The sequence below is a fragment of the Pleurodeles waltl genome, chromosome 10 (genome assembly GCF_031143425.1).
Source record: "Pleurodeles waltl isolate 20211129_DDA chromosome 10, aPleWal1.hap1.20221129, whole genome shotgun sequence".
NCBI lineage: Eukaryota > Metazoa > Chordata > Amphibia > Caudata > Salamandridae > Pleurodeles > Pleurodeles waltl.
Window position 1 is genome coordinate 803,174,081 of NC_090449.1, and position 14,307 is coordinate 803,188,387.

Sequence of the window (14,307 nt, forward strand, 5' to 3'; positions counted from 1 at the left end):
GTAAGTACTGGGCACAGATCAGAACCTCACCAACAGGTCATACCGGGCAGATCTGGGGCGGCTGGATGCAGGGGTGCAATAAGGTGCTGGGTGCCTAATGGTTCTCTATGGGAGGTGGACCTGGTGACAAGCAGGCTACAGGCTCTGGCTAGGAAGCCAGTCAGGGACAACAAACAAATGGGTAGTAGACTTGGGGTGGTTGGGAATGTAGGTGCACTTTTGCTCCTTTTCTCCAGGTCCCAAGGGCGACAGATGCAGGAGTGTCCTTAGGCGTTGGGATTTCTCGCCTGCGAGCACTCGCGGTCAGGTGGTCCTGTGTGTTGAGTCTGCAGGCATTGTCGGGGAGTCTGGCAGGGTTGGACCCAGGGTGGACTCGAGCCCTTAAGAGCCAGGGGATGCCATTGGCACCAGTGACCCACCTCAGATGGGGCCAGGGGTGTTCGGTGCAGTGGTGACTGGAGGTGTTGGATTTTCTCTCACCACAAGGCTGTGGGAGAGGGGGCCAGCGTGCAGAGGCTGCAGGTGACTTGGGGGAGTCCAAGATGGGTGAGACCACACTGGACCCAGATTCTGGATAGCTGGGGAACCATGCTGGAACTGCTGGTTGACTTCACCTCGGATCGTGGACGTCGGGTGTAGAGGTCACTTTGGGTGGTCAGTTCTTTGCTGTTCCAGAGGTTTCAGAGCCCTTTCTTGAGACTTTGCTGCAAAGCAGAGCCACTGCTCACAGGAGTATTGAGTCTTTATGGGAGGAAGGCAGTCCTCCTGGATTTCTTGGAGGCTCAGTTGCAGGATGAGTCATATTTTTCGGCAGAGTCCACTGCGGTCACTAGGTAGACCGGAAGGGTTGGTTCCAAGTCTTCTTTTCCTCTTCTGCAGATGTCACTCCTCTGTGTCCTTTTCTTCGTAGGTAGTCATGACCTGAATTTTAGGGTTTAGGGGTGCCACCTAAATACTCAATTTAGGGGCATTACAGAGAGGGGCTGGTGGTAGCCAATGGGCTGCTCACCTTTAGGGTGACTACACCTTATATATGACCATTTCCATTAGGAAGTGGGCATAACCCTAACCCTAGTTGCCTAATTCATTCCAAGCAGGATGAAGGAATTTGAAAAGTGGTGTCCACTTCAGCTTATCCACCTTAGGGGTGGGACTTGCATGAATTGGGCACACCCTACTAATCTGCCTACTTTTCCCCTCTGTGCTGTCGCCAAAAGTGGGGTCAGGACAGAGGGGTCAGTCATATCTGCCATCTAGAGAGACCTGGGTCACATCACAAAGGTGTCTAGGCCTTTGAAGCTCCCTGCCCTGGAATGTCCATTCTGCATGGGTGAGGTGCTAACACATCCGCCCAGTGCAGGCTTTTGCCTCAGGCCTTTGAGAGTGCTGACTCTCACTTTGGGGGACCAGAAACACGTCTGTGGTGGATGAACTTGTCAGGACCCGTCAGTCGGCACACTAGTAGCTGGTAGGCTTTCAGGGAGCACCTCCAAGGTGCCATCTGTGTGCATTTATTAATAAATCCATCAGTGAATTCAGTGAGGGCGTATTATTCTGAAATGTGTGATACCAAACTTCCCAAGGTTCAGAGAAGCCATCATGTAGCTGGGGAACTAGTATTGACCAGTGTCCAGCACAGGCATTTAAAATGAATTGACTCTTCACTTACTATGTTTCAGAATTGACAGAGACATAGTAGAAGCATATCTGCTTGTGCATATATGCCCTCACATGTGCCTTGATGCACCCAGCCTTAGGGGTGACTTACGCCTGGCACATGCAGTGATAGGGAACTTGGCACACAGGGGTGTGTGACAGGTCAATTTAGCCTGGACCAATACAAGCAGTCTGCAATGACAGCATTGTGGGGGTTTGGTGAGGGGTCCCTGGGGGTGGCACAACTGGTGCTCCAGCCCTCAGGGACCTTCCTTAGTTCCCCAGGCCCTAGGTACCATTTACTAGGGACTTACAATGGGTGCCAAAGAGTGTGCCAACTGTGCAGTTTTTGGGAAAGAGATCTGGCACTAGGAACCTGGTTAGCAGGGACCTAGTGCCAGTGGTGGCTCAACTTAACGGGGGGGGCAGGAAGGAATTAAAAAAACACTTACCTGCTCCATCGGGAGACGGATCCCTTCTCTCCTCTGTCCTCATCCTCTTCCTGACTCGAGTCCCAGCAGCACAAAGTGTCCCAGACTCCCCTTAGCCAATCATGACGCTGCTGTCACCAGCATGACAGCAGCGCCGTGATTGGTCTGAGCGGCCTCCTTCGGTATTCAGACAGGGAGTGGGAACCTGTGCACGTTCTCCGCCTGGCTGTGCAATCCAGCCGGGTGGATTAATGCAAAGTGCGCATGTCCGTTTGGCCAGCCCAACACGGCTGGCCAAACAGTCATTCACACCTATAGTGCACTCCACTCCTCCTCCCTGTCACTTAGCCCAGCCCTAGCCTGGCTCCGGCACTGAAAAATAAATGGATAATAACATTGTGTTATCATTTAATTTTAATTTTTTTGCACTGCTCAAAACAGTGGGATGACGCTCCTCCACCTTAGTGAAGAAGCCGCCACTGCCCAGTACCCTAACAGTCGAAGCCACATTAGAAACAGGCAAAAAGTGGGGGCTAACCATGCCAAGAAGGGTGCTTTCCTAGAGGATTAGCACAGGTCCATCCAAGCTGAGGTAGAAAGGGACAAGTTCTTTCGCCATTTATACAGCAAAATCTTTAAGCACAGGACAGGCACAGTTACATCCTCACCGGGTTGTAAGATGACAAAAGCTTTTCACCAATGTAGGTACAGTATTACAGCTTTGGATTGGTATAATACCATCCAAGCCAACCTGGAATGAGCAAAAGCAACCCCTGACACGTGTTTCACTAACATTATAGCTAAAAGGAGAGGTTTAGCTTTGTCCAGGCACAAGAGAGCACCCAGTATATGTCAAAGCAAACCCCTTTTATGGTTAGAGTGGGTGTATGAGAGATTGTTTAGGGGCGTGAGTGCTTCTGTGAATGATGTCATGAGTGATGTATTTTGAGATGTCATCAGTGATGTCACTGACCATGTCATGAGTGAAGTAATATGTGAGGTCATAAGCAGTGCACTGTAGGGCTGTAAGCTATAATTAGCTCAGGTAACTATAAGTGGTGAATTTCACTGGTTAAGTATGAGTGAAAAGTGAGCCTAACTATAACATCCCTGTAACCTTTGTTTTTTTCAGTGAATTTCTAAGATTTTTAAAATTTTATTTTCTAACCATAACATCCCTGTAACCTTTGGTCTTTTCAGCAAATTCATATATATATATATATATATATATATATATATATATATATATATATATATATATGTATAACTACTGGCAGACGCCAGGAGGTAGTTATATATACTGTAGTTAGGATCTAGTTTCCATGAAAAAAGTGTTTGTTTGACTTGGCTGTATATTTGGTGCCGATTGACAAATCTCCACAACATTTTCCCCAAAAATGTATGCCCAAGGGTCTTGTGGCGCATGGAAAGTTACGGGGTGATCTGTCAAGTGCAGGCTGAGAAAAATGGAGGGGTTAAAAAAAGTGCATTTCCCATGTTAAAAAACGTGGTCTCCTGAGTTTCTCTGTTATGTTGCCCCCCAGGTGGGCCAGGTCTCGGGACATTTTGGGCAACAACAAAAAAGGATGAAGGCAAACAGAGCCCCCATCCTAGGGCTTCAGAAGCCCTGGGGGCCACCACTTCTCTGGGGTAAGATATTATAAAAATAACAGAGGAAGTCGTATAGATCCCCCCAGGCCCCGGGGACTGTGACCTCCCTGGAGCTACAATAACATTAAAGGAGTGGGTCCATCGAGGAATCCCAGCCCCAGGGATCACCACCTCCCTGGGGCCAAATGGATAACATGGAGGGGGGCCATGCTATCCCCTCTTGGAGCTATAAATGGCCCTGGGGACTGCCACCTCCCAATTGCCTATATGAGACGGGAGCCACGCGTCGCCCCCTCTCCCTTAGCCATCAGAGGCCTAGGGGAGCTCACCCTGGGGCCAAACATGATCTGTATCATGACATGACAGGCCCTGCTGAGCCCACCCCTGGGGCAAAATTTAATAAATGTGGAGTGGAGTCAGATGCCCCCCTTCCCGAGCTTCTAAAGGTCTTGGGGAACCCACCCCTAGGGCTGAAAATGTTCAAAATGGGTTGGGGGTCACACATCCCCCTTCCCTGAGCCTGAAAATCCCGGGCCATGCTCAAGGTGCAGTTGGCTGTATGGAGCGGGCCTAAGGCCATGTGTGGTTTCATTTACATATGCTAATTAAGTATTACTTACATTAAAAAACCCTAGAAATTCACTGAGAAAAACACAGGTTAAAGTAACTTTAGAGTTGGGTGTAATGAAAAGATCTGTTTTAAAAAAAAAAAAAACTTAGAAATTCACTGAAAAGACCAAAGGTTAAAATGATGTTATAGTTAGGTGAATTTGTCAATGAAAACATTAATGTTCCAAAAAACATAACTCGCGCCCTAAGGTAACTCTAACTTGCACCTTCGCCGTGCACAGCTAATTACTCCACATATTATATCATTGATAAGATCTTGTATGGCATCTTTGAAATTATCACTGCAACATTTACAATAAAGATATTGATAAGAAAACTATGCATGGCAATGGCACCAGTTATAGTTACTTGAAAGAACTATAACTATAACTGCTGAATTTCTATGGTTTTGTAACAGTAGATTTGCAACCTAGCTATAAGGCCCCTGGAAACTTTGTTTTTTCAGTGAATATATATATATATATATATAAATATATATATGTAGTTTTTTTAAAATATTTGAAAATATATATATATATATATATATTTTAAAACTATAGATTTTTAAAAAAGAGCATTGGTACCCCCTTGATACCTCCCAGGCAATATCCCACATATGATGATTAATATTTAGGGGATGGGAACTTGAGAGTGGGGAGGTGGATTGGGTTGCTAAGATAATTTTTTAGTATCTTTGAATCTAGAATTGGACAGAATGAAACCCAATCACTTTAAACCTAGGTCTAAGTGTAGTCCGATCACACCAAATGACAGCATTGATTTCTTTTTAATGTGGTGGTAGTAAGAGATCTCATGAAGATTTGAAAAGAAAGCAAGAACCACTATGCTGAGAATCTTACAGGGGACAGAGAGCAACATTGGACACTTTAGCTAGGGATCCTAATCTAGTTAACAAGTTCTCTGATAGGGGTGAAAATGTGGTTCTATGGGACATTAATAAGTATTTATGTGAGGCAAACGTACAGCTGTCCTTATCATGGGACTATGAACTAACTTGCTTAAATGCACATAAGCAGACTATACATAAATATCATTCTATGTTGCGTGAGTGGGCAGAAAGGGGTTTCTTGAACTCTGGTGAATTCCAGTTCCTATATGTGCATAAGTCACTTGCACCTTGTTTTACATGTTAGCTAAAATACACAAAGAAATGGTGAACCCCCCGGGGAGACCTATAATATCAGCTAATGGCAGCCTTTTGTCAGCTACCTCCATTTATTTGAATTATTACTTACTACCTTATTTACTGAGCCTACCATCCTATTGTAGATATAGCACTGATTTTAAAAATAAAATTAGTGACATATCTTGGAATCCAAACTATTTGTTAGTTACCATCGATGAGGTTTCCTTATATACATGCATTGATCACAACTTGGGTATACAGGCATGCAGACATTTTTTCAGGGCAAGGCTATCCACATGTACGATCATTGCATGATGCTAATGGAAATGTTACAATTTTGTCTTGAGAACAAGTTTTTTCTTTTTAACGAGACTATGTATAGACAGATGACCGACACTGCGATGGGCAGTTGCTTTGCTTCAAGTTTTGCAGGAATATTTATGGGTTGGTGGGAAGAGAAACATGTTTTTACAGATGAGAATGAAGTATGGACGGAACATGCAGTATTGTGGACTAAGAACATACATAGATGACCTTTCTGTCACCTGCAATGGTTCTCTAAGCCTTTTACAGGATTTTCTTGAACACATTTCCAATAATAATCTAAATTTCGCACTCACACCTAGGATTCATGATAAGGCAATAGATTTCTTGGACATCAGTGTTCAAGTTATCGATGGGACTATACATACTTCTCTTTTTTGGATGGAAACTGCTGGTAACAGCATTTTACATGCACGTAGCCATCACCCCAACTATCTAAAATAGAGTATACTTTTTGAGGATTTTTTAAGGGAAAAATGGAATTGTAACACACCAATCTCATATGAAAAGGAGAAGAAGAGGATGATTACTAGATTCAGGGCAAGAGGATATCCATCACAAATTCTTAGTGTGGCTGGCCAGAAGGCAGATGGTATCCCCAGGGATAGACTTTTGGCCTAAAGACCTAAGATGGGTCAGGAACCCCAGACAACACAACTTATCACCACATTTAGCACCAAGTCAACCAAAATCAAGAAAACATTATCACAACACTGGCATTTAATTCGAGCAGATCAGGTGATAGGTCACAAGGTGTCCTTACAGCCTCTGGTAACATATAAGAAATCTAAATCCATAAATAATATTCTTGTCCAGAGTTATCTCAACACACAGAGAGGTTAAGGTAGTTGGCTTAAGGAACAGAAAGTTTTTTTTCAAATGTGGGAGTTGTGAAGCATGTAAGGGTAGAAAAAACAGGAGGACCTTCACATTAACCACAGAGAGTACACAACAGATCACAAAATATAACATATGTGGGAGTTGTGAAGCATGTAAGGGTAGAAAAAACAGGAGGACCTTCACATTAACCACAGAGAGTACACAACAGATCACAAAATATAACATATGTAATAGTGATTGTTTTATTTGTGTGTTAATCTGTCCACCTTGACTTCAATATGTTGGGAGTACTATTTTCCCTGTCAAGAAGAGGATTTTGGATCATCTTAGGGCAATCCACCGTTGTGATCCAAATTATCCCATGACCAGACATTGGGCAAGGGCACATGTTTAAAATCCTGACACTGCAATTTTTGGGTATCAACAGGGTGATTGTCACAGCAAGAAGTGGTGACAGGGACAAGTGGCTGCAACTCCTGGAAAGCCAGCCTATCACGAAGCTGGGGAGCACATCTCCAGAGGGAATGAATCTTGAAGCTTGCTACACATATTGGATGAGACATAAGCTGGTGGAGTCTGCATCCTTGAAATTCCTTGCATTTGTGTAGTATTTGTCAGTTAGAGACAATTGTCTTTTTCTTGATATTTGTACCCGTTTCCAGAAACACTGCTTCAAGTAAACATTTTTTGTGTGAATTTTGTATGCCCTGGGATGTCACATACAAAGTATATACATATGTGCACTGCAATAGGGAGAGTAATGTCTTTTTCGCTATTTTTCATCATACATTTTCTTGTTGTTTATATTTTATTTTGACTTATGGGGTCATTGTTTTCTGAGGTGATGTCTACTGGTGGAGACATGGGCATGTAATGTGACCAGTGAGTCTTGATTTCGTTATCCCTTAAATGACCTGAAAATAATGTAATTGGCAAGTGTTTCTGACATGGTATGGCCGTGTGGCCTGTTAATAAAAAAAAATTCTTTCAGGAGCCTAGGATTCGTTTAGCCGCTTGACGTCTACGGGTTTAATATATTTAGGATGAACTATTGCCACTGAGTATTTATGTATTTATTTTATGAACTAAATGAGGACTCCTTATTCTTCTTCTTCCTTCTTGAGAACCAGAACGTTATGCTCTGTTCAGATATTCAAAATATCTGAAATGTTCTTTGGACATTTTAAATTATGATGACGTGTACTTATTTCTATCCATAAGTTTTTTGGATTTACACCCCTGGAGATTTGGAAGTTTGTTAATTTCACGCTAGTATATTTTTTGTGTTTTTACTGATTTGTGGCATTAAATAGTATGTTCTCACTGTCTGTGGGTACTGTGTTAGTTTTTAAGGGCAGTGGTGCACTTTGTTTTTGCAAAATGGATATGAGGAAGACTCGTACAGATCGAAACACGTCGTCTGTACCAACCCTGACTGGTGGAAGAAGACCGTACATGCAAGACTTTCTCATATATGCAAGACTTTGTTATATATATAGTTTTATTAGTTAGGGCAGGTAGGTACCTACACTTAATAATAAGGCCATAGCCACAAATAAGGTCCAGTCAAGGTCTCAATAAATTAATCCTTGCTCAACCCTTGGTAGCTTGGCCCATGGGCAGTTAGACCTAATTTAGGAGACAGGTGTGTAAAGCATTTAAGGCATACTATTGGCCAGGGGTAGCCCCCCCTCACCAGCTTGTCACTCAGAAGCCTGGATAAATATGGGAGAGCTTCCAAGCAACTCAGATCCCTGCTTGTGATCATCAAGAAGATGAAGGACTCCCCTTCTGAACCCCTGGTCTGCACCAAGAAGGACTGCACTCACGAGGACTGCACATGGTGCACACTTTGGGCTTCACAAAAGAGGACTTTGCCTGGCTTCTAAAGGATTCAGGAGTGGACTCCCTGTGAGCAACAGGTATAAAGGAGCTACCAGGAGTCACCTGTATCAATCTCTGCAATAAGAGCCCAGCCGACCAGTGTCCAGTGGACTTTTAAAGATTTGACCAGGTGTATTGTGGGAATTGTGGTCCCAAGGAGCAATGCTGAGCTTCTGGAACATTGGCTGGTGTTGTGGACTGCTCAAAGACCCAGACAAAACATCTGGAGAAGGACTGCCCTGCTGGACCCTTGGACTGCACAAGAGAGGACTGCAGTCATAAGGATGGTGTCTGATCCACTCACAAAGTTTCACAACAGGACTCTCTGATCATGAACAGGTATAAAAGTGCTGGAAGGGCTACCTGAAACATCAACAACAAGGACAACTCCAGCTGACAAGTATCACCTGGATTTTATTTGGATTGACCAGGTGCATTGTGGGAGTTGTAGTGTAAGACCCCAAGAGGCAAAACAGAACTTCTGAACCCTTGGCTGGTGCTGTGTACCACTTTCTTGCATCAAGAGACTCTTCTGGAAATAAGTGTAAAAGTGTTACATTGGGGGTGGCCTGAACTCTTGACTTTGTCCTGGCCCAGAGTGACCTTTTTTTAACCCTCAGAGCGATATTTGCTTCTAACCCCTAGTTTTAGTTCTAATGTTTCTTCTAATTTGTAAAAAATCATTCCCTACATTGGATTTTGGTCATGTTGGTGTTATTTTAATCACAAAAAATATTTCTTATGTTCATAAATTGGTAATTGGTGTTGGATTTTTTAGTGTGTTGTGTCCTACTTATTTACTGTATTGGTGTTTTTAAATGCTCTACACACCTATCTCCTAAGTTAAGTGTGACTGTCATGAACCAAGCTACCAACGGTTGAGCAAGGATTAATTTATTGAGACTTTGTCTCGGCCTTATGTGTGATTGTGGCTTTATTACTAAATGTAGGTACCTACATGCACCTACTTATAAACCATTTTCCAACATGCACACATACACTCACCATTCATGAGCACATTCACACCCACACACCCTCATTGATAGCATGTATGCACTACTACACATACATTCATACATACAAGCGAGGTAGAGTTTTTTTTACTTGTCACATAGTGGGATGTAGTCTGTGAGACTGCTGACCCCACTCTGTGACAAGGCGTCACAGATGGACACTCAGTCCTGGGTGCATCAGGTCTTAAAACTGAAGCACCCAGGTCCAAGTCAATTAGTGACTTGCCTCCTCATCATGAGAGGAAGGACCACCCGGCACTTTGCCAGGCAGAGGAGGTCACACCTACCAGGCTGAATTTCTCGGCCCAGCAAAGTTCAGATCAGTAAGCCAGATGCCTGCACATTTAACACATATACAGTGCCTGCCTGTCTGACCTGAACACTAATTGTGTCATTCAGACTGACCTTTGCTCAGCCTGCCAAACACTCTTCATGTTTGCAAAAAGTTAGGGAGAGGAGTCCCTACACCCTTAAGGATGGGCTGTGCCTGGTTGGGACCTTGGTTTTGTTGCAACACTCAGCTTGTGTTGATAGATGTCAGCCTACTGGCACACCAGGTTGTATAGTTTTCAACAACTTCTTTGAGATTTAACAAAAGACACAGGACCTCCATGCTTTATAATTTTACAGAGGAACTGAATAGTAGAAAAACACAGCCTGCTGATGTGTTCCTTCCTGATGGGCTCGCTTACAATGGGAAGCAGCCTTTTAGTGGTGTCATTATTTATAAAGTGCTACACCTATTAGATAAGTTCTGGGACATTTAGGGTCAGATGTACGGAGCCAGTTTGCATTTCTGAACGGTCCGAATTGCTATTTTGGGCTGTTAAGAAATGCAAAATGGGCTACTTTGTAGGAATCGCTATTAGGAAATCAGTATCTTTGTATATTGCATTTTGCATTTCTTAAGTAGCAATTTCTATGAAGTCATTATTTAAGAAATGAAAAATTGCATTTTCATACATCTGGCCCATAGTTCTATAACCATTATTTGCAATTTTTCTCAATTTGTCTAATATACATTGTCATTGTTTATAATTGGTTTGATGTTTTTCTACTATCAGCTCCAGGGCTGGCTTTAGGGCTGGTGGAACAGTCTTCCACCCCCCACATGAACTCTTCTCCCTGAATAACTGCCACTCTCAAACTCTGCAGCTCATCTTTCCATAGCCTCTCTCTGACATACATTTCCTTTTCTTTATAGCGCTAATCATAGTTCACTCATATTCAGTTCAGTGATCTGCATGGTACACTGTCTTTGCAGTAGGTACACTAAACCTAGGCGCTACTTTATGATGAATCCAAACGGCCACTAGACAAAAATCATCTCTCTCCAGTAGGAATATTAATCACCAGAGTTGTCTTGACATTTTTATTGTTGCTTGAAAACTGCTGGAAGCACAAGGAAGTTCACTTTCAAACCAATAGTTATTTTTAAACCCAGCGTCCAACACCAAAGTCAGCGCCAGATGCGGCTGCACCGGTCACACCACCCTACAGCCGGCCCTCATCACCTCATCAGCTCCACAAAATAATTATAAAGCATAAGGGAACCGCTCGAAATCGCACGAATGCCGCCTGTTTCTTTGAAGTAATCCGTAAACAAAATTAAATGTTATGGTCCCTTCTAAAAAGAGGCAGGATTAATAGTATATGAAAATGCCCCAAACCGATGTAACAAAGTAATTTCACTCATATAAAGGTGCCCAGCTAGCCATAATCACAATGGCAAAAAACACAGTATCACAGTACTCCTGCATCACGGAATTTTCATCTACATGCAACTATTATTACAAACATCTCAAAGAAGTCTCTTACTTGTCTGTGACTTCTTCATTATGGATATCATGTCAAAAGTGCCTTTACCTTTAGCTGTTCTAGGTCTGGCCTTTCCACGCTGACAACCTCGGCCAGCAGCTGGTCCTCTAGTCCCTCAGCGGTGACAGTGAAGTTGATAAGTGTCATTTGGGCCTGTAACTCAGGTTTGTAATGCGGGTTTGCCAGCTTAGTGTGCAAAATAAGAAGGAAGTTTTGGTTGAATTCACATTCTTTATCGCCGATCTTGATATACCTAGTAGAGAATTGTGAAATCATTACAGAAGTAAAAAACGAAAGAGACAAATGCTTGCATTTTTTAATTACTCATCAATTTAAAATATCTGTGTGTGTGTGTAGATAGATAGATAGATTTCACTCAATATTGGTAAGAAAGAGTGGTACTTTTTCACCTGTATGTGCTCTAACAATATTCATTTATCCAAAAGCAAGAAGCAAGTGTTCAAATTTCTCCAGGTGGTTCAGCACTGTTCTGTAGTTACATGCAGTAAAAGAAGGGGTTTGTTCATCAAACATACTGTCACAAGACCCCGACACTAAAATGAAACCATAAAACATATTAAATCTATACAGAGTGAGCATTTGCTGTTAAAATCATACTTCATCAACAGATTATCATTAATCGGTGTCCGTGCGTATTTCCAGTAGTGAGCTCCATCCAATGAATTGTAGAATATGAGAGATGGAGAAACAAAACGCGTTGTCCGGAATGATTTTGTTTGAATTATTAAATACAGATTACAGAAGTCAAAATAACAACTGCTAAGGGACCTATTTTGATGGTTGGCCTGTTCATTAAGGATTATGAGCACATAATGTGTAGATGTGTGTTTCTATGGTGCGTATCTCACCATCCACACACGTAATACATAAGGTAGGTATTAGGTGCATCACAAAAGGCTAAGCAGTGAGAAGGGTCAGTTATCCGACTAGGCCAATAACTGATGGAAAAGGCCTGCATTGTCAAGAAGAAAGGTTTTGAGAAAGGGCCTAAACAATGGTGAGGCATGGGACAGAGCAGTCTGAGTGATGTGACAACAAAGCTGCACAGTTTTAAACAGTCCCAGTGATGAGCGGATGGAATTAAGTAAAAATCTGGAAGACCACCACTACAGAAGCTCAATACAAATGACTGAATCACTTGAAAAGTACACTTTTACCATATTTCTTCAAATAGCATACATAATCAGGATCTAGTTCCGTAACCTCTTGAAAAAAGTCCACAAAGTAATTCGAAATATATGAGGACCTAATCCTGGAATTTTAGTTGGGTTTTAAAAGGCAAATAGTCAAAAGCTCTCAATACCAAAAGGATGATTTTCCATTTGGACACCCAGTGGAAGTGCCTCCCTGGATGTTGAAAACGGCCTCGTCAACCTACACACCCTGCAACAGCGTAGCAGCAGAGAGGGGAACCCGACAGTACCTCAGCCAAGTTCACCAGTGCCTGTAACCTGTAAAAGGGGTACAAAGTATTCTACTATGATTTACATCTCACAAATTCCCCTGGACTCCCAAGCGGACAAATAAACAATCACTCTAGCTTGGTCATCTAGGTCAGAGCCCCAGAAACCCCTATTAATAGGAGCCATCCTCCAATCCCCCCTTACAAATATACTCATCTGGCTGTATGATATGCTAGGCTATTTGTCAGCTGCCTGTGGCAGGCACTGGCCTGTCTCAGTGAGCCTGTTGGTTGCATATCCTGATCTCGTGCTGCAAGTTGTGGTGATGGGAGAGCATACAGACAGGCTTGAACCACACAAGCACTGTACCTTATGGTAAGCTCACAATGAGGATCTTGATGCTGGCCATGTGGAGTGTACAATTTCTCGGGTTGGCCTGCCTTACTCAAATGATAAAAGAGGAGACCAGCAAGATGACAGCCTCAGATGAGCAGTTTCACTTGGGGCTGAGGTAGATGTGATGCTCTCCTGGTTTGGTGGTAAGGTTCCATGTTGTAAGAAGACCAACCCTTACATCTGCAGTGAGACACTTTCATGTTTATGAAAAAAGCAGCCGGCAGTAAATTGCTACTCTGCCATGAGTACTCCTTTGTAAGGACACAACCATGTTGCTTTGGCAACTAGTTGATACTGCAGCAGTAGGCAAAATTACTTCCTTTGCAGTGGCTAAAAAAATACTATGTGGCACAAAATAAAGTTCATTTTCCCGTTGTAATGGGTGGGTACAATAATCTATAGATCTCCCTAAAATCTTCAACAGCCTACAAAAAACAGAAAACTTCTTGCATAACATCTCCAATTAAAGTAGGACTCCTGATCCAGGCATCCGATTATGCCTACCAAAGTATTTCCTATGGTAGGGCTCAGTACTGCTAGCCAGTAACTTGGAGTGGAAATACATGTCCTGAGTTACCAATTCAGCCAAGATCTCTGTCTCATTTACCAGCTATTCAGAGCTACCAGGCTTGAAATTGGGGAAAACATGTGGGACTAGGAAATACCAGGTTCAATACCACATGTGAAGAACTGTTTGGTACAACTGAGTGAATCATGAGGGGTGGGATCACCTGTGCAGCTACCCCTTATCATAACTTGTACTGAGGGCATATATACTCAGTTCTAGCCATTATTGGTGCCTCCCTAAGATATTCTTTCCACATAGTTTTGCATTAGTGCCTTAAACAAGGGCTTTACATCAGGTCATATCTCACACACCTTTTTAAACATCAGGAGTAAGGCTGGCACTCTGCCTAAATATGTCACCCCACTTCAGATTACTGCGGACCTGTGGAAGACAGAAGAGTGATTGGACCTGTTGATGTGACCTGTGAGGAGAAACCTAAAGGCTGGACCTGCTCCCAGTTCTCCTCAGGAACAAGAAGTGGATTGCAAGGGCCAGTTGGTTGTCCTCTTGTTATGCTACAAAGACCCAAAAGCTGCAAAAAGCCCACTTTACTGAAGAGCCCAGCTGACCAGTTTCACATGGATCT

General features: G+C 43.0%; 1 protein-coding gene across 1 annotated transcript in view; it reads right to left on the reverse strand.

Annotated features, from left to right (window-relative positions):
* The window catches only part of DNAH11 (dynein axonemal heavy chain 11), a 2,866,633-nt gene that overhangs the window by 451,793 nt on the left and 2,400,533 nt on the right, over positions 1 to 14,307 (reverse strand). The window contains exon 66 of the mRNA XM_069211469.1: positions 11,382 to 11,586. Coding sequence (XP_069067570.1) covers positions 11,382 to 11,586 — 205 coding nt within the window. The remainder of the gene's footprint in view (positions 1 to 11,381; positions 11,587 to 14,307) is intronic.